We start from the raw sequence: 19760 nt of genomic DNA on the forward strand, positions 1-19760 counted from the left end.
CTGTATTTAAGCACTGTATCACACAAGTTGCAACTTACATCTGTGTCATTCTTTTTGGTGAAATGGTCCCACACACTACGTTTCTTTGCACGCTTCATCCTGTCGTCTGCCCTGGCTCTAACCTCCAGTGTTTTAGCCTGTAGCCTTTGCTTTTCGCAAACCTTGTGAGCGCGCGAACCCAAACGCTGTGACCTCGCGCCAAATGTTTTTATTGGTTTATTAAGTACAAACAGGCGAGTTATGAAAAATTGAGTGTGAGGGATTTGTTCACTTCACACAAAAATATCTTCGATTAAGATGGCTAACTGTAGTAGCGTTTAGTCCACTGTCTATAATAGCCTAATCTAGAGATCACTTTTTTTTAACCGACTACCGACAACTTTGATCGGTTAACGTTGAGACGGTCAACCATCGGTCAAACGGTCATCGGTTAGCATCCCTACTACTGATACAAGCCTACTCTTAAAACTGTTTTTAAAAATTACAGCAACTCCTCCACCCTTCTTTGACTTTCTAGGGCAGCTAAAAAGCCACAGTTTATGGGAAGAAGTTTTGAAAAAGGGCTTAAATCATTTTCAGTCAGCCAAGTTTCAGTAATAAACATGAAGTCCAGTTTTTTTGATAAAAAAAGTCATTTAGTAAAAATGTTTTGTTCACTACTGATCTTGCATTTATCAAGGCTGAGTTTATAAACACTGTTTCTTTTTCTTTCACTTCCACAAGGGACGTAGACAACTTTGATAGAGAGCGAAGATAGTAGATATTTGTGCCACGTCTGAATATTTCATGACGTCGGCTCCGTCTTGCAGTAGACTAGGGCTGTCAACTTTAGTCGTTTAGTCGACTAATCGGTAGATGCCGTCTTGGTCGACTGACATTCTCATTGGTCGACCAGTTGTGTTTTTTTGTTTTGTTTTTTTACCAATAGAAAGAAATTTTCATTGATTTACTCCTTGATATTTAATTCTTTATAAGAAGTTATATATTACTGTATTCTAAATATAATTAGCCTATGGTTTATCCCCAACTTTAAATGCTTTAATTTAGGCTATTTTGTAACAGCGCCACAGTTTAGTGCCCCATGTAGAACACTTGGGAACCACACCTGTGGCTAGCTCCACTGCTGCTTCGCGCACAGTAAGGAATATAGGTAGTTTTGCTGTATTCATTCAGTTAGAATGCTACTTGTTTTGGCTTTAGGACCTGTTCACATATCGCGTCTTTTGCGCGCTCAAGTCCGTTATTTCAAATGTAGGCGCGCGGTATTCACGCTCATAATGGAAGCGACGCGGTCGCGGTGCCACGCACTCGTTTTTTCCAAGCGCGTCCGCGCCACATCGAAATAAAAACATCTCAACTTTTCAGAAGGCCACAAGCGTTTTCCTTGCTGTAACGGAGAGCGCAGCTGATGGTTGCGCTTAGCAACGACAGACGCCTCGGAGCGCAACCGCCGTAGGGCTTTGAAAAAAGGAGAACACGCCTAGTGTTTTCTACGCTTTTTTAGGCGCTATGTGACAAAATGTCCACGAAATCTAAATCTTTTGTCTGGCTGCATCCCTGCAACCTCCACTCCTGCAGAGCGCATATTTTCCAAAGCAGGAATTATTGTTAACAAGTCGAGGAGCTGTCTTTTACCCAAGAATGTGGACATGTTAGTGTTTTGGGCCCACGACATAAAAAAGGTGGACTAGGCCTGCAGATCTGTAAGTAGCCTTAACGGCTTTATTATGCTGACTCAATAGATTGTGTTTTCTTATGTTTTTGTTTTTATTTGTACACTTGACGCGTTTGAAAATAGCCTAAATAATGTAACAAAACGAAAATAAACCCATATGTTTTCATACTATAGGCTACAGCCTTTTATTATTAGGATTGTTTTTAGGCTATTTTGCCAAAGTTGTCGGTAGCCGGTAAAAAAAAAAAAAAGAGTTGTTGTCTTTCATAAAAATGTGCCCTAAAGTTACTTTCTGTCTTTCCTCAGTCAAGAAGGCACCAAATTCGAAATTTATTTTACATTTCGACTACATATATGACCCACTTTCAATAAAGATTAATGTTCCCACGGCTGAAATGCTCCTTTAACTGTAGGATCTTTTTCAAAAACTTTCACATGAAAAATTAAACAGTGAATGTTTAACATTAAATTAGTTGCCAAAATACATGAACTGCCATAATTATATCATACTTAAACTCATTACAGAAGGAAAAATGCTTTCTTTTGGATCCTGCAGCACATAAAACAAATCCAGAATGTAAAATCTGTAATTTTATACACAGTTAAATGCGATCCATTTCCATTTGTACTTGCCAACTAATTGTACCAATGAACAGGACTTTACAGATAAATTACAGATTAAAAAATTACATTTAATTTGTGCCTTATGTTGTGAGCTCAGATAGCAGCATATACATTTGAGGGCAGTTAATTAATGTAACAAATACATGCATATTTTATTTAAGTTGCAACTGTTCAGAGATTCGCATAGCCGCGGTTCGTCGAGGGAAACTGAGGCTCCTTGGCTCCCGCTCCTGTTTGATCTGCGCTGAAAAGTCTCCCGTGTGTTTGTCGAAAACAAACAGTTCTACGCCTAAATAAACTCAATTCTGCTGAAGATAAAGACAGAAACAGCGGTGAGGGGTGTGGCCAAGCTTTGTCACTGGTGGCCACGCCCCTAGCCCCGCCCCTTCGTGTTTAGTATATGTCAATGCCATGTTTTGATTAATATTGCTGTATTTCAGGTAAACCATGATGCTGCAAAAGCCTCATTAGACCTTTGACTGGCCCTTTCCAAATCTGTGGAAAAAATGTTTTCTAATGGTGTAAATTTCTGGGGTCACCTGAGGGCCTCCTCAACTATATACGACACTACAGCAAAGCTGAAACCAGTGAGATGTATTACGATTTCACAATCACAGAGAGAAGGCCATTCATAACAGAGGTACTTTACATGTAGAAGCCTTAAAAGGCACATCAATAAAAAAAGACACGTTATTCAAAGGCTGAGAGACACTGTGGATAGTTTTCAAAAACATTATCATGGTAAAACTTTGCATTTGCACAATCTCTCCGGAATTAAATGGGTTGCTGTAGAAAGATAACAAAAACTTCTGTTGTGTAATGTGTGATCTGAACAAACGTTTTAAAAATCAAAGACAACCACAGATCGATTCTAATGTATAAAACTTTGCATAGATTTCCTAGGCTTGTTTGAAAGCAACAGGTGTGTGTGTGTGTTGAGCAGGTTTGAACTGAACTACACCATCTGTCTGTCGGAGAGTTTACACACCTGTGCCTCTACACCCCGTTAACATGATCACAATGACATTTTAGCAGAAATTCATCATGTGTTTAAGCAGTTTAAATTTAAATCTAAATCTGGTGTGAAGACTCACGCTCTGCTTGTCCCGCAGCTCCGCCACGATCTCCTGCTCCTCGATCCGGGCGCTGAAGTGGCAGACGGCAGCGTCGGCCGGCAGCGGGAACACGAACACGGCCTCCAGCGCCCGATCCTCCTCGTTCACATACTGAAGACTGGAGCTGACGGAGACCCCGTGATCCCGAACCTGCAGCTGCACCGAGATGCTCTTCAGAGGAACTGAGACACACACACACACACACACACACATCAGAGGAACTGACAAGTGAGCACAGTGACTAAGCTCAAATATAAACCTGCAGAAATAACAAATCCCAAACTCCAGCAGAAAAAAATATGTTTGTGCACAAATCTCCAAGACGAAGAAGAGTTTAGACCGGGTCTGTGTCCAGACACACGTGTGTTAAATGCTTTCGGCTGCTGGCCTTCTCTGAAACTCGTGTTTTGATTGGCTGCTTGTATTACATTAAAGGAACACGTTTTCTTTTTGAGTTCAAGTCTTAATAGCTGTGAGAATCTTTGTGCATTGGAGTAGCGGTTTCCATTCAGGCAAACATGCTCAGATTCATAAATGTATGATGCTCGGGAGGCTAACAGCAAACTATACACAATCAGCCATTTAAAATGAAAAAAAAATTAATGTTGTGATATTAATGTTGAACACTGGAGGGAGCCACTGGATCTTTTAAGCCAATCAGTTTCCTTTCCTTTGAATGAAAATACATTGATTTAGTTCATTTGTATAACTATGGTGTACTGACAGTATAGTTTTAATTAGTGCATGAAAAAGGGGAAGGAAGATGGCGTCGTAGAGGATACGCGTCTTTTGATGAGCTCCCGTAACATTAGTTAAAATATTCGGTCAATTTATATTTGGTTTATCAATTTATATATTTACCAATTTATATATTCTACTTGGTTAGATGGTTATTGTGCCATGTCTTTAGATCAATATTTTTAAAAGGATCTGACAGAATTCCCAAAGCAAAGAAGATTATGCCGAAAAGTTCTACAGTCAGTGGCGACGAGTGCGATGTTACGGACGACGTGAGCGTGAAGAGTCGCGAGGAGGAAAGTTCCAACTCCAACTTTGCTCAAGCTTCAGACAAGCTAACTGATAACATTACGAATGTAATAGTTGAGAAAGGGAATACTGCGCTAGCCGTGATAAACGATCAGAGTTCAGTTCCAGGCCTCAGTGGAGTGAGTGGGCCAGCCGGAGACTTCGGTCACTGCAAGATACGCGGATCTGGAGGCTCTGCGTCTAGTCGGTTTGCCTGAGGGAACGGAAGGGAGTGATCCGGTCCAGTTATTTAAGAAAGTGGCTTCCCGATTTTTTAAAGATGTCAACGAAAGCAGGACGGATCAAGCTTGATCGTGCTCATCGCTCTTTGGTGCCATTACCGGTCCTAAGCAACGACCCAGACCTGTTACCATGAAGTTTCATAACTTTACGGACAAGCAGCGTGTTGAGCGCAGCTCGTCGTGTCGGCACGGATCTGGTGAACGCAGTCACACCCTCTGGTGAACGCAGTCACACCCTCACCAGAGGATGTGACTGCGTTCACCAGAGGGTGTGACTGCGTTCACCAGAGGGTGTGACTGCGTTCACCAGAGGGTGTGACTGCGTTCACAAGAGGATGTGACTGCGTTCACCAGATGTTGTGACCGCGTTCACCAGAGGATGTGACCGCGTTCACCAGAGGGTGTGACTGCGTTCACCAGAGGGTGTTACTGCGTTCACCAGAGGATGTGACTGCGTTCACCAGAGAGTGTGACTGCGTTCACCAGAGAGTGTGACTGCGTTCACCAGAGAGTGCTACTGCGTTCACCAGAGGGTGTGACTGCGTTCACCAGAGAGTGTGACTGCGTTCACCAGAGGGTGTGACTGCGTTCACCAGAGAGTGTGACTGCGTTCACCAGAGGGTGTGACTGCGTTCACCAGAGAGTGTTACTGCGTTCACCAGAGGGTGTGACTGCGTTCACCAGAGGGTGTGACTGCGTTCACCAGAGGGTGTGACATCGTTCACCAGAGAGTGTGACTGCGTTCACCAGAGGGTGTGACTGCGTTCACCAGAGAGTGTGACTGCGTTCACCAGAGAGTGTGACTGCGTTCACCAGAGGGTGTGACTGCGTTCACCAGAGAGTGTTACTGCGTTCACCAGAGGATGTGACTGCGTTCACCAGAGGGTGTTACTGCATTCACCAGAGGATGTGACCGCGTTCACCAGATGATGTGACCGCGTTCACCAGAGGATGTGACCGCGTTCACCAGAGGATGTGACCGCGTTCACCAGAGGATGTGACTGCGTTCACCAGAGGGTGTGACTGCGTTCACCAGAGAGTGTGACTGCGTTCACCAGAGAGTGTGACTGCGTTCACCAGAGGGTGTGACTGCGTTCACCAGAGAGTGTTACTGCGTTCACCAGAGGGTGTGACTGCGTTCACCAGAGGGTGTGACTGCGTTCACCAGAGGGTGTGACTGCGTTCACCAGAGAGTGTGACTGCGTTCACCAGAGGGTGTGACTGCGTTCACCAGAGAGTGTTACTGCGTTCACCAGAGGGTGTGACTGCGTTCACCAGAGGGTGTGACTGCGTTCACCAGAGGGTGTGACATCGTTCACCAGAGAGTGTGACTGCGTTCACCAGAGGGTGTGACTGCGTTCACCAGAGGGTGTGACATCGTTCACCAGAGGGTGTGACTGCGTTCCCCAGAGGATGTGACTGTGTTTAGCAGAGAGTGTGACATCATTCACCAGAGAGTGTGACTGCGTTCACCAGAGAGTGTGACTGACTTGATTTATCATGTTGCTGAGAGCGTGGAAATGTTGCAAATTCTGTGATTATCTATATAATGATTGCACTGATTCTCCGTTGACACGGAGTTTGAGCTCCCTCCAAATATTGGGTTTAGGTCTGGAGACTAGCTAGGCCACGCCAGAACCTTGATATGCTTCTTACAGAGCCACTCCTTGGTTATCCTGGCTGTGTGCTTCGGGTCATTGTCATGTTGGAAGACCCAGCCTCGACCCATCTTCAATGCTCTAACTGAGGGAAGGAGGTTGTTCCCAAAAATCTCGCAATACATGGCCCCGGTCATCCTCTCCTTAATACAGTGCAGTCGCCCTGTCCCATGTGCAGAAAAACACCCCCAAAGCTTGATGCTACCACCCCCATGCTTCACAGTAGGGATGGTGTTCTTGGGATGGTACTCATCATTCTTCTTCCTCCAAACACGGCAAGTGGAATTATGACCAAAAAGTTCTATTTTGGTCTCATCTGACCACATGACTTTCTCCCATGACTCCTCTGGATCATCCAAATGGTCATTGGCAAACTTAAGACGTGACTTGACACGTGCTGGTTTAAGCAGGGGAACCTTCCGTGCCATGCATGATTTCAAACCATGACGTCTTAGTGTATTACCAACAGTAACCTTGGAAACGGTGGTCCCAGCTCTTTTCAGGTCATTGACCAGCTCCTCCCGTGTAGTTCTGGGCTGATTTCTCACCTTTCTTAGGATCATTGAGACCCCACGAGGTGAGATCTTGCATGGAGCCCCAGTCCGAGGGAGATTGACAGTCATGTTTAGCTTCTTCCATTTTCTAATGATTGCTCCAACAGTGGACCTTTTTTCACCAAGCTGCTTGGCAATTTCCCCGTAGCCCTTTCCAGCCTTGTGGAGGTGTACAATTTTGTCTCTAGTGTCTTTGGACAGCTCTTTGGTCTTGGCCATGTTAGTAGTTGGATTCTTACTGATTGTATGGGGTGGACAGGTGTCTTTATGCAGCTAACGACCTCAAACAGGTGCATCTAATTTAGGATAATAAATGGAGTGGAGGTGGACATTTTAAAGGCAGACTAATGGTGCGTTCACACCGGACTCGAATAGAGCGTCTAGCGCGAGTGATTTCAATGTTAAGTCAATGCAAAGACGCGTTATGCGCGTAAAAAATTCCTGCGGCGCGAATGAGGCGTAGAGCGCGGGCGGTAGACGCGAATTCGCCACATTCAAATTTACTATCAGGTATAACTATATGTTATACCTTGACAAACTATACATCATTAAAAAGATATAAGACTCAAGATTCAGTATTTGACCACTATTGTATTCTGAGAAACATATAGTGACAGTTATGTCTTAATTTGTGTCAGGAGTTATGAAATGAAAAAATGAGTCGATACCTTTAATATGAATTATGAGCGTCAGCTGGTCCATTCATAAAAAACACTCCGTGCTGTCGTCATGACAGCGATTCACAAAACAATGTCCCTCAGGGCTTTAGCTCAAAAATGTGCAGACTTGGAGAAATATTGATATATTCTCATAGATTCACATCATTTTTATTTTTTTATTTTTTCACATTTATTTTTATTTTTTTATTTCTATAGACAGGAATAATATTTATTGAATTTATACCCAAATGCGTCGATGTAATCATTATGATCGCTTCTTACTGAGATGTGCTGTGTTTTCAATTCATACCAATAGCCTGAGGGCGCTATATGCACAATAACAGTCCATATATGGATCATGAAGAAGACCCATAGTCATATGACATTCCAGGACGTCACTGATACAGAAAGTAGCTGACAGAGATCGCTGTAACAGACGTGTCGGGGTTGTGTCCAAGATGGAGACCTGATCAGACGTGTTCGTCCGAGCTCTTGCACCAACTGTGGTTAGACAATGCAAAAATAACTTTTAGTTATCTGTACACTTTGTTCATAATTTAGTACGACTCTGACTTTAAGTTTTCCTCAATTCTGTGTTAATATGGGGCGTAAACGTGGTCACGTGAATCCCCCGTCGGTTGCTGCTAAATCGCCTGATGATAATGCGTGCTCCTTAGCCAGCGGTGGCCATGATTACGTGGTCGCGTCTCAGGATGATATGTTTAGTTTAGTTGAAGAGGAGTTTCCAGCATTGCCCATCACCCCGAGTGAATTGCCAATCATAAAGAAAAGGGCAAGTGACGCTCGAGCTGATGTCTCGTCGCAACTGTTGGGCATAACGCAGCTGATCAACAGCCGCTCTGATGGGATAGAAAAAAAGATTTTAGACATGTCCGCCGAATTGAAGGCTGTTGTTGACAAGGTTGCAAGTCTTGAGCGACGTGTGGATGATGTTGAACGGCCCGTAGTGCAGATGCAACGAAGGATGGATGACATGGAAATGTATTTGAGAAGGCATAATCTGAGAATTGGCGGGATTCCTGAATCAGCGCACGAGGACATCCGCCTTGAAGTGGTCAAGATCTGTCAAAAAGTGCTTCCCAGTGCAAAGGACAAGCTTCCAGAAGTTATTGACGTAGTTCATCGTCTCGTATCTGAAAGAGAATGGTCTGCGTTTCATGGAGGACCTTTCAGCTGGAGACCGTGAGAGGAGGAGAAAGCTGTGGCCAGAGGTCCAGAAGGCACGTGCAGAAGGGAAGACCGCATACTTCGTCGGAGGCAGTGCTTTTATTCAAGGACAGGGTGAAATCGTTCTTTCTACATGAGATGTTTTTCATCTTAATACCCAATTTTGACATGGTGTACTTTTAAGACAGTCTAACGGTTTTTGACTCGTTTTTTAGAGGCTGTCTCTGGTTCGTTTGTTATAGTTCTTTTTGCAATTTGTGAGGTATAAAATGGTGCTGTTGTTAACTGACCCTTTTCAGCACTTTTCGATTTTGTGACCTATTTTCTATAACTGTTTAATTTTCTTTTTCTATCTTCAAGCAGGTTAATAGTGTTTGTGTTAACAATGTCTTTTTCTGTTTTGTCTTTAAATGCCAGGGGGTTAAGAGATGCTGTGAAGCGCAAGGCCCAAGATAAGGATAGAAATTTTTGGAAATCTCAGTGGGGTAGCGAGATTTGGTTCTCGCATGGTTCGGAGCATTCAGCAGGGGTTTCTTGTTTAAAAAATAACTTTGCGGGTGATGTTTTACATGCATACTATGATGAGAATGGGCACTTTATTTTGTTAATTATCAAGTGTTACAATGTGAATCTCATCGTTGTTCATTTTTATGGGTATAACTCTAGATCTGAGAATGAACAGTTATTATTTTTTATGGAGGATAAGCTTTATTACTGGCAGTCAAAATTTCCAAATGCCTATTTATTGATTGGTGGTGACTTTAATGTCGTATTAAATGAATGCCTTGATAGGTGGCCTCCTAGTCGGCCAACAAACTCAAACTCTGCTCTGAAGGCATTTATGAATAGGTTTGACCTTATAGATATATGGAGGGCCAAAAACATAAATGATAGTGTATACATGGAGCAATAAAAATTCATCTAGACTTTCACAAATTGATTTTTGGTTAGTCTCCAGAAATCTTGATGAAGATTCTATTTGTGTTGATATCTCGGCAACTCCATTAACTGATCATAAAGCTGTTTCCATTAAAGTTTTGCTTTCTCCTGAAGCTAGTGGTAATAGGGGCTCTTCATATTGGAAGATGAACAGCTCTTTACTTGACCATAATGAGGTTAAATTAGAGCTGGGACGAGTGATTGATTTTTACTGGAATAAGGCTAAACATGAAAATTCATTTGGCACCAATTGGGAAATGTTAAAATTTAAAATTGGGAAATTTTTAAGAAAATATAGTTCTAATTTGGCTAATTCAAAACGGCTTGAAGAATTGAAAGTGGTCAGTGAAATCTCATCTATTACCAGGATTTTACCTGAAAATTTGTCAGATAGTCAAAGAGCATATTTAACTGAATTGCAATTTAAGTTAGATGACTTGTATAAATTAAGAGCAGAAGGTGCTTTCATTAGGTCAAGGCAAAGGTGGCTAGAATTTGGGGAAAAGATGTCATCTTATTTTTTCAAACTTGAGAAAAATAGGGCTAAAAACAATTCTATCTATCAGTTAAATATTGAGGGGTCCGTCTCAGAAAATCCAAAAGAAATTTCCCAATTTTGTTATAAATTTTATTCAAATTTGTATAGTTCTAAATTTAATGTAGCTGAATTAGATACTTTCTGTAAGCACATTGATCATGTTAATTCTATTAATCAGGATAATAGGTTTCTCTGTGATTTACCAATTACTGTTGATGAGGTTAAGGTCGCAATTTCGCATCTAAAATGTAACAAGTCGCCTGGTAACAATGGGATAGCGGCTGAATTTTATAAGTCTTACTCTGAGGTTATATCCCCTTTTCCCCTTGAAGTGTATATAGAGAGCTTAAATTGTTCTGAGCTTACAACAAGTATGAAGCAAGGTGTCATTTGCTTAATACCTAAACCTAAAAAGGACACACTTTTATTAGATAACTGGAGACCCATCAGTCTCCTTAATAATGATTACAAATTGTTTGCCCTTATTTTCTCAAGTCGTTTCAAGTCGATTTTAAACTCCATCATTGATGAAAATCAGTCAGGTTTTATGGAAGGCCGTCATATTTTCAATAATATTAGGCTTGTCTTCGACCTTATTGATTACTCTGATCTGATTGAGGATGACAGTTTAATTCTTTTTTTTGACTTTTTCAAGGCCTTTGACACTAATGAGCATCCTTTCCTTTTTTTTTGTTTAGAGCGTTTTGGTTTCGGGCCCTATTTGTGTAATGCCATGAAAACGTTGTATGCGGGAGGAAACAGCTCTGTGAAATTGGGCCATGGCACAGCCCAGAGATTTCTTCTGGAAAGAGGAATTCGGGAAGGGCTGTCCAGTGTCTGTGTATCTTTTTCTTATAGTAGCGCAGACTTTCTGTCATCTTATTAAGGATAGTAAGCTTGAAGGAATTCGTATTGCCGGTAGAACTATCTTAATTAGTCAACTAGCTGATGACACAGCCTTATTTTTAAAAAACTCCAGTCAGGTTTATCAGGCGATTAAAAGTATTCAGTTGTTTTCTAATGCCTCAGGTCTGCACCTTAATATTAAAAAATGTGAAATTTTAGCCTTGAAAAGCTCCCCTCTTGTACCTATGGATGGTATCCCTGTTAAAGAAGCTGTTAATTATTTGGGTGTTGTTGTCTCGAAGAGTGAGCAAGATAGAGTTTCTCTTAATTTCAATCCTGTTCTTGAAAAGATTAAAAGCAAATTTAATCTCTGATTATTAAGGGACTTGTCCCTCAGAGGTAGAGTCCTTCTGTCAAGAAGATTAATCAGATTAATCCTTATTTAGACAATAAGACTATCAAAACTATTGATCAGATTTTGTTTAATTTTCTTTGGAAGAATCGTGTGCACTACATCCGTAAATCTGTTATTTTAAATTCACTTAAAAGTGGCGGCCTGGATTTTTTAGATTTCGATACTTTAAATAATACCTTCAAAATTAATTGGTTAAATTTTGTTTGAATAAACCTTCTCTGTGGAATTTTATTCCTAATTTTATTTTTGACCAACTTGGGGGCCTTTCTTTTTTACTGATGTGTGATTATAAAATTGACAAATTGCCGGTGAAACTCTCTGCCTTTCATGCTCAAGCTTTATTGGCCTGGAAGCTGATCTACAAGCACAACTTCTCTCCGCAGCGTTGTTTTATCTGGAATAACCGTTGTATTTTGTATAAACACAAAAGTATTTTTCTAAAATGTTGGTTAGAAAAAGGGTATTGTTTTAGTTTGTCATTTGTTTAACTCTCAAGGATACCTTATGTAGGGCCCTATGAAATCCGTTTTATTTTTTCTCAAATTCCGTTTTATTTTTTCTCAAATTCCGTTTTTTTGGATTTATTTTTAGCCCTTTCGGATTTTTCGGATTTGCTTGTTTTCTTTTCACTTCTAAGCAGTATTGACCGTTAAAAATTCAGTTACACAAACTCACAATTCAGCGTTTTTATTTAAACTGTTAATATATTCAGCAAAGTACATTCAAAATTCTCCAAAATTCAGCCAAACCTTCAACAAATCTCAGGCCAAAAATAACAGTAACATGAAGGTAACAGTTACAAGGTAGGATTGATGAATATTAAATTAAAGATTGAATGCAGACATGCTTCAGGGAGACAGAAACATTGAAACAACGATATGTGCCTGACAGAAAGCCAACACAATTACATTAAAACCACTTTTCCTAAAGTAAAAAATACATCATTTATTCTTTCAAGCAGACATATTTATTTGTAGAATTAAATATAATTAATCCTTAAAGCTATTAACAAACAGTGAATGCTTTTCTCTTTTTCTTTTGTTGCTTGATCAATATTAAGGACACAGACTGCATTAGGTTTATTACGCACTGTCACTTTAAGACACCGGATCATGTCCAATGACATGCGGATCCAATTGCACTGATGCACATCCGATACACTCAAAACTGTTTAAGACATAACCGACATAGTTTACGTGAATACTCTCCAAAACTGACATTTAGACATAATGTGTGTATTTGTGTATTTAGACACGAAAGAGAGCTCAATTCAGTACTAGTACTAGTATTGTGCATGGCTGCACGCTTCGGGTTGGGTGTGTGCACACAGAAAACCGCACCGAATAGAGCTCTTTTTTGCATCATCACTCTTATTCAGATCGCCTGCTCTACTCATTCTCCCAGACGTTTACATTTTTTAACGTTTTATGAGACCGCTGGTTAGATCAGCACGTTACAGTATACAAATGGACGCATCTACCACAAACGCAGCCACCGTTAGCTTATCAGGAGCCACTGATTCCGTTTTCATGTGTAAATTCCGTGATTCCGTCCGCGTTTTCCGCATCACGGAAATCATAGGGCCCTACTTATGATGTATGATGAGTTTCTTTTGCACTTTAATTTTCCTGTGACTCCCAAGGAGTTTGCTCTTGTATTTTCTGCCATCAGTTCTGGTTTAATGTCTTTATGTAGAGGTGTCTTGTCTTTAGTTGATGTGCCCATAATTAACCCAACTGACACAGTATGTGGTAAAATTTGTTTTGTACAGTCCAAAAGCAGCAACAAGTCTATTCGTAATTTATTTTTGAAGGAGGTTGTTACCAAATGTTGCTCTATTACTTATTGGGCTAAATTTGTTGATGACGTTGATTGGGAACGTGTTTGGTTGTTACCTCATAAATTATTTGTTACAAATAATGTCAAAGAAATCTCCTTCAGAATATTGCACAAATTCTACCCTGTCTAACATTTCCTGAGTAGGTTTAGGAAAGACATTGATGTGAGTTGCTCTTTCTGCTCTCTGCACTTGGAAACAGTACCCCATATTTTCTGGCATTGTAGTCATGTGAAAAGATCATGGTATGAGGTGTCTATGTTTATTAAGGATAAAGTGCTTTTTAATTTTGTTTTGCATTTTGAAAATGTAATTTTTGGTTATTTAAAGTATGATAACAGTGTGATTAAGGAGGCTTTTGTAATTAATTTGATAATTGTATTAGTCAAATTTTAGAGTCTAATCAAAATAAGTAATTTGACATGATCTTGAAAAACATTTAACTAAATACAGAGTTTTAGACTTATCATTTTCATATTTTAAATATAAAATGGTCAGACATGTGGCTTTAGCTGCAGTGCATTTCTAGATTGCTCCAGGGCTAACTTCAGTTTTATTTTCATGAAGATGTTTCATAAAAATAAATTTCTAATAACTTTACAAAACTTTGAAGCTATTTAAAAAAAATCATTATGACAATAATTAATTCTACATTTACAATAAACTACCAGGTGTCAGCTTTCAAATGAGATCATACTTGTGCTTTTAGTGCAAAGGGTTCATGAACTGTATCTGTTTCAGTTTGGGTATGCCATTTCTGGGGATTTTTCAAAAGTGGCCTTGCAGCTTAATATATGAGACATTAATTTTGTATGCTATTTATTCCCTATCTAATCTAGATTATATGAAACATTACTATTATTCTAATGTAAAGGGAACCAACATACTTTAGTGCAAGAACATAGTTCGTGTCTGTTTTGTGTGAGGGGAAAAAAACACAGGACAGTTTAATCACTTTTGTAGTAGCCTAGGCTGGCTCCATTTATCATCAAAACAAAAATAAATGACAGGTGGATGAGGGCGAGGGTGATCCTCGCTCCGATGCGGGACAGCAGGTCATTGAACTGGGCGCGGGACAGGCGGAAGTACCGCTGAAAGTGGCCGTCATCCAGGCGCAGCTCCTGGAGCAAATGGTGAAACTCGCCGAACTGGGTTCGTCTCCGAAGGGTCTGGTGGACCCAAATACGGCGATGATGATCCCTACGCCGCTGTTCTGCTCTCCAGAGCAAATACAGAGCGGTGACTCTCTCGATAAATGACCCATCAACAACTGACATCTTGTAAAAAGATGGCCGCCAACGGGGTTTGAAACTTTTGAAACTTTCGCCTCTGACGCGCGAGACGCGCGTAAATTTCGCTTCAAACTTTTGTTTTTACGCGCGTCAGTTTCACTCTTGTCGCGCGAATTAACACAAAGTGGTCAAGCGTCAAACGCGGTAGACGCGCTATTCGCGTCCTGTGTGAACGCACAGTCACAGGTCTTTGAGGGTCAGAATTCTAATAGACAGGTGTTCAAATACTTATTTGCAGCTGTATCATACAAATAAATATTTAAAATTCATATATTGTGATTTCTGGATATTTTTTTTAGATTATGTCTCTCACAGTGGACATGCACCTACGATGACAATTTCAGACCCCTCCATGATTTCTAAGTGGGAGAACTTGCAAAATAGCAGAGTGTTCAAATACTTATTTTCCTCACTGTAGCCTATATATATATATATACACAGTGTATATATATGTGTGTGTGTGTATTATGTAACACATGTTCCCTTAATCAAAAATGTTCATTAACTTCAGCATTATGTGATACTTTTTCAAAGTGATATCCTTTATTTTGACAGATAATAAATTATATTTACCTGTGAAAACAAACCTGGAAAGAGACGCGAGGAGAAAAACGAGAGATTTTTCATGCATTCCAGTGAATTATTAGTGGAATATATCGTAAATTAAATTCGTGAGAAGTGAGAACAGATCACAAATGTGCAGTATATATTTATCTAAAAATTTAACAATGCGCCTTGAAAATATTCTGCCTATGATTGGGATTGATCAAACATGATTTATACAGGGTAAGAATTCCTCTTATAATATTAGACGCCTTTTGAATGTTATGTACGCCTTTAAAGGGAAATCCATAAGTGTGCTAGTGCTATCTTTGGATGCGGAGAAGGCGTTTGACCGTGTTATGTGGAATGGTCCTATCTTTTCTTTGGAAAAATTTGGTTTAGGTGAAAATGTTGTGCAATGGATCAGAGTGCTGTATGACCCATGCTCTGCTGTATTGTTGAATGGCTTTAGATCTGATTATGTTGAATAGAGCCATCGGGCAGGGTCGCCCCGTCAGCGCTTTTATTAGCGATGGCTATAGAGCCTCGGGCTGAAGCAATCAGATAGACAACATCTATTTCAGGCTTAAAGATATAAATCATTAGATTGTGTTTTATGCTGATGATGTGTTGCTTTTTTATCTGAGTCTGAGAGTTCAGTTCACGCTCTGATTGAGTTGATTAACTGGTTCAGTACTTTCTCTGGTTATAAAATTAATTTAGCTAAATCTGAAGCAAGGCCTTTAGGTACTCTTATTTCCAAACCAAATATTCTGGTCACCTCTAGGCTTCATCTATTTAGGCATTTCAATATCATCTCCATACCGGCGTGATGACTCCGACCCCTAACCAGATGACCTGGATAAATATTGTGAAAGTTCTGATCCAATCTGACCTCTGACCTATAATGCTGCCTGAATCATAATCATACACTGTTCGTTTGTTGGCCAAAGGAGGACTGAGACTGAGCCTGGGTTCTCCCAAGGGTTTTTTCTCCATTCTGTCACTGATGGAGTTTTGGTTCCTTGACACTGTCGCCTTTCTTCGCCTCTGTCGCCATTGGCTTTTGGCTTGCTTAGTTGGGGACATTTCATTTTTTATTTAACAATATAATTACAACATTATTTTCCTGTTATCTCTGTAAAGCTGCTTTGAAACAAGTTGTATTGTAAAAGCGTTATATAAATAAAGGTGACATCTTTGAAGCAAATGTATGAATCTAATTTTGTTCCTTTATTTGTGAAAATACGACAGGATTTAGAACGCTGGAATCCCTTGCCAGTATCTTTGCTTGGTCGGATAGCACTTTATTATACCAATTATTATATCCTATTCCAATGGTTCCTATACTATTCTCAAATAAGGCATTAAAGGGCATGAACAGCTGGCTGACTTCCTTTATATGGAGTAAACGCAAGCCTAGATTAAAAATGTCAGTGCTTTATCTCCCTATATGGGGGGGTTGGATTTTCCAAATATTAAGATCTATCAGGTTTTCACCTGAGATACATTGCAAAGTGAGTTAGTAATGATTCTTCCTCTACTTTCAAAAACTAAAAGGAATTTTTGATAATCCAATTATAGTTAACGCACTGAAAGCATGGAGATCGGTCTGTAGGCTTCAACGTAGATCTAAATTGACTTCTTTCTTTACCCCAATATTTAATAACACTGATTCACTCCAGGAAATTGGGATGATGATTTTAAACGTTGGTGTAACTTGGGACTTATTAGGCTTGGGAATATGTTTTTAGACAATAAATTAATGTAATTTATGGAGTTAACTCAGAAGTATCAGTTGTTCAAACAGGATTTTTTCCGTTTCCTCCAACTAAAACATTATATTAAAAATAACACAACACTTGTTAGGAATTGTGAAATATCTTCAATTCATTCATCATCAGGAAAAAAGTCTCTTGGAAAGTTTTATGGTTCTTTGTGTTCAATCTCTTCTGCTGATACACAGAGTATTAAAACTAAATGGGAAGAAGAGTTAGCTACTGACATTGATGATGAAACAATGACATAGACTCCATATTTCCCTTAACCGCAGACCTTTTTTAACCCCTCTCTATCGACTAACACATGGTCTGTGGTCATGTAACACACTGCAGCGGTATTGGTGTTTGTTCTGGGGGAAATGGAAAAGATCTTTAATATTCAGTGTGATTTTGACCCAGTGTCACTGGTGTTGGGTTTGCCTAATGGATGCATTGTTTCATCTGCTAATAAGAAATTGTACAATATTCTATCCTTTGCTGCCAGAAAAAAATATTTTACTTAATTGGATCAGTGATAAATCTCCATCTCTTTAAGGATGGCAGAAGGTTATTTTTGAGTTGATTCCACTGGAGCGTCTTACTGATGCATTACATAAAAAACATGGCAGATTTATAAAGTCTGGACCCCATATCTGGACTATTTGGAAACCCATCTTCACCTTATTATTTTACAAGAAATTTTGTAATTGTATAACTCTCTGGACATTGAACCTTTGTTCTCTTCTGCATCTTTATGAAATATGTTATTGTTGTGCTTTTATTCTCTAATATGTTTTATTATCGTGTAGTCCTGTTTTATATACAAATCTGAGTTATTGGTGTTCCTTTATTTTATTTTTTTGTGATGTCTTGTTATATTTGTATTATAATGAAAAATTCAATAAACATAATTATTTTAAAAAAATTATTGTAGAAATATGTTAAAGGCTTATAGATAATTAAATGTTTATTTAACTTTTATAGACCCCAAAAAACATTTTTCAAATTACCAGACATGTTTAAATATGCTGTCCATTTATAATGAAGATACAACTTTATTTTCCTTTGAAGAAAATACATATTTTTAGATTTCTTCTGTATAAAGACACTTATATATGGATGTGGTATGAAGAAAAAAAGGAACAGACAGCACTTTCTCATATAACACCAGATTATAAACACACACAGTACAAGAATGATTACATTTATGTATTTTTTTCTAACATGCTGTCTAAAATAATAATAACAAATCCCAATTTAACCCCTGTGTGTAATTAAGAAGAATTATACGCAATATAAAGAGTTAAAGCTGTGATTATAATGAGGAAGTGGAGAGTTATACCTGGTTCATTTTTCTCCGACACGAGACCACAGCAGTTCACCATTCTGGCTCTCTGAGGAACAAACCAGCTTTACTAAACATTATATTTCATTCGACATAACCTATATTATATTATAGGCTAATCTACATCAAGATAAAGAGCCGCTGTGTGTATCAGTAAAGAAATATCGTAAACACACGATTTAAAAGAATAATAGTAAATCTTTACCATTTTAAAGGTGCTAACTGGAATTTAAAAAATATTTCATAAACTAAAAGAGATTAAATCATTTATACGATCTCATTACAAAGTGAAAGTAAAAAGGAATCAAGTCTTACTGCTTTTATAAATCCTCAGCGATCGACTCGGTCAGTAAATAAGATGAAAATAACTTTCTGACTGACCGTGTAAACTAAAGATGTTTCGGGAAGAATCGGATGACTTGCAGGAAATGAAACAAACAGTTGTGGGCGAAGCCGCTCGTGAATGTTAAGAATGACGCAGTGACGCTATAGGTCAGCTTTTGGATAATAATTAAAAGAGTTGTTTCAAACCTGTTAAAAGCAACAATTTTAGCTAGTTAACCTGGATGGCTTGAGTTTTCAAATAACAGTCATGAAGACATTAGAGTTATGTATAGAAAGCTGTATTAAATGCAATAAACCGCCATGGGCAACAGATGATTACTGGGAGTTCTGCTTAATGTGATGAGGTCAAAGTGCACATGATATTGGATGTTAAAGGGATTTTACAACAGGGTTATCATGAAGAACAGAACACTTTACATGTCTTATCCTGCAGACATGATTACATTGTAAACCTATTTGCCTCACCACTAGCATTTGTGCTTTCAGGAGAATAAAGCCCCTTTCACACAGCGCGTTGATCCCGGGAAATTGCCAGAACACCTTCTGTGTGAACGCAAACACGACCCGGGATCGATGCCAGGTTGGGGACATAGTATGGACCTAGACCTAGATTTGATCAGAATCATTACTGTGATGATCTGTCACAGCAGGAAAACACCCAGTCTTCAATCTCTGCTTTCATAGGTGTCAAGGCCAGAAAAAATGCTTTGACTCCTTTTTGTGAGCAAAGAATGCTTAAAGACCCAGTCGCTCTGAGAATGAAGAAACAAAAGACTCTGTCAGAGGAATGCATTGCTTCAGCTCTGTGAATGTTTGCTCTGGGTGTGAACGAGTGTGTGAGAACGAGTGTACAGGCCCGACAGATGAAGTAAAACACTGAAACATGAAGAAAACAGGCAGATTCATTTATTCAGATTAAAATATTTACAATTAAATATTCAACATTCATCAGGAATCAAACATTTAACAATACTAAATATGTTCATTTAGGGACCGTTCAGTAATTATGGAATGGACCACCGGAGGAAATAGGGGAGGGTCCAGTGGCACAGATAGGATTTTTTAACTGGGGGAGACCAAGCTGTCAGCAAATGATTTAAACTCAATTCGTTATTTTGCATAATTTGGGCTTTAACTAGAGCTCAAGTAGTTACTTTGC

General features: G+C 39.3%; 1 protein-coding gene across 5 annotated transcripts in view; it reads right to left on the minus strand.

The window, feature by feature from the left end:
* Positions 1-18738, minus strand: part of LOC143745438 (von Willebrand factor A domain-containing protein 5A-like) — an 82923-nt gene extending 64185 nt beyond the window's left edge. For 3 of the 5 annotated variants that reach the window (XM_077237539.1, XM_077237538.1, XM_077237537.1), the window contains exons 1-3: positions 18572-18738; positions 18254-18305; positions 3394-3596 (exon numbers count right to left, since the gene is read on the minus strand). In XM_077237539.1, the coding sequence (XP_077093654.1) occupies positions 3394-3596; positions 18254-18296 (246 nt within the window). In that variant the 5' untranslated portion in view covers positions 18297-18305; positions 18572-18738. The remainder of the gene's footprint in view (positions 1-3393; positions 3597-18253; positions 18306-18571) is intronic. The other 2 variants (XM_077237536.1, XM_077237535.1) reach the window with 2 other exon arrangements.
* Between the last annotated feature and the right edge of the window lie 1022 nt (positions 18739-19760).

The sequence above is a fragment of the Siphateles boraxobius genome, unplaced genomic scaffold, assembly GCF_051911475.1.
Source record: "Siphateles boraxobius isolate OS27281-9 unplaced genomic scaffold, OSU_SipBor_1 204, whole genome shotgun sequence".
NCBI lineage: Eukaryota > Metazoa > Chordata > Actinopteri > Cypriniformes > Leuciscidae > Siphateles > Siphateles boraxobius.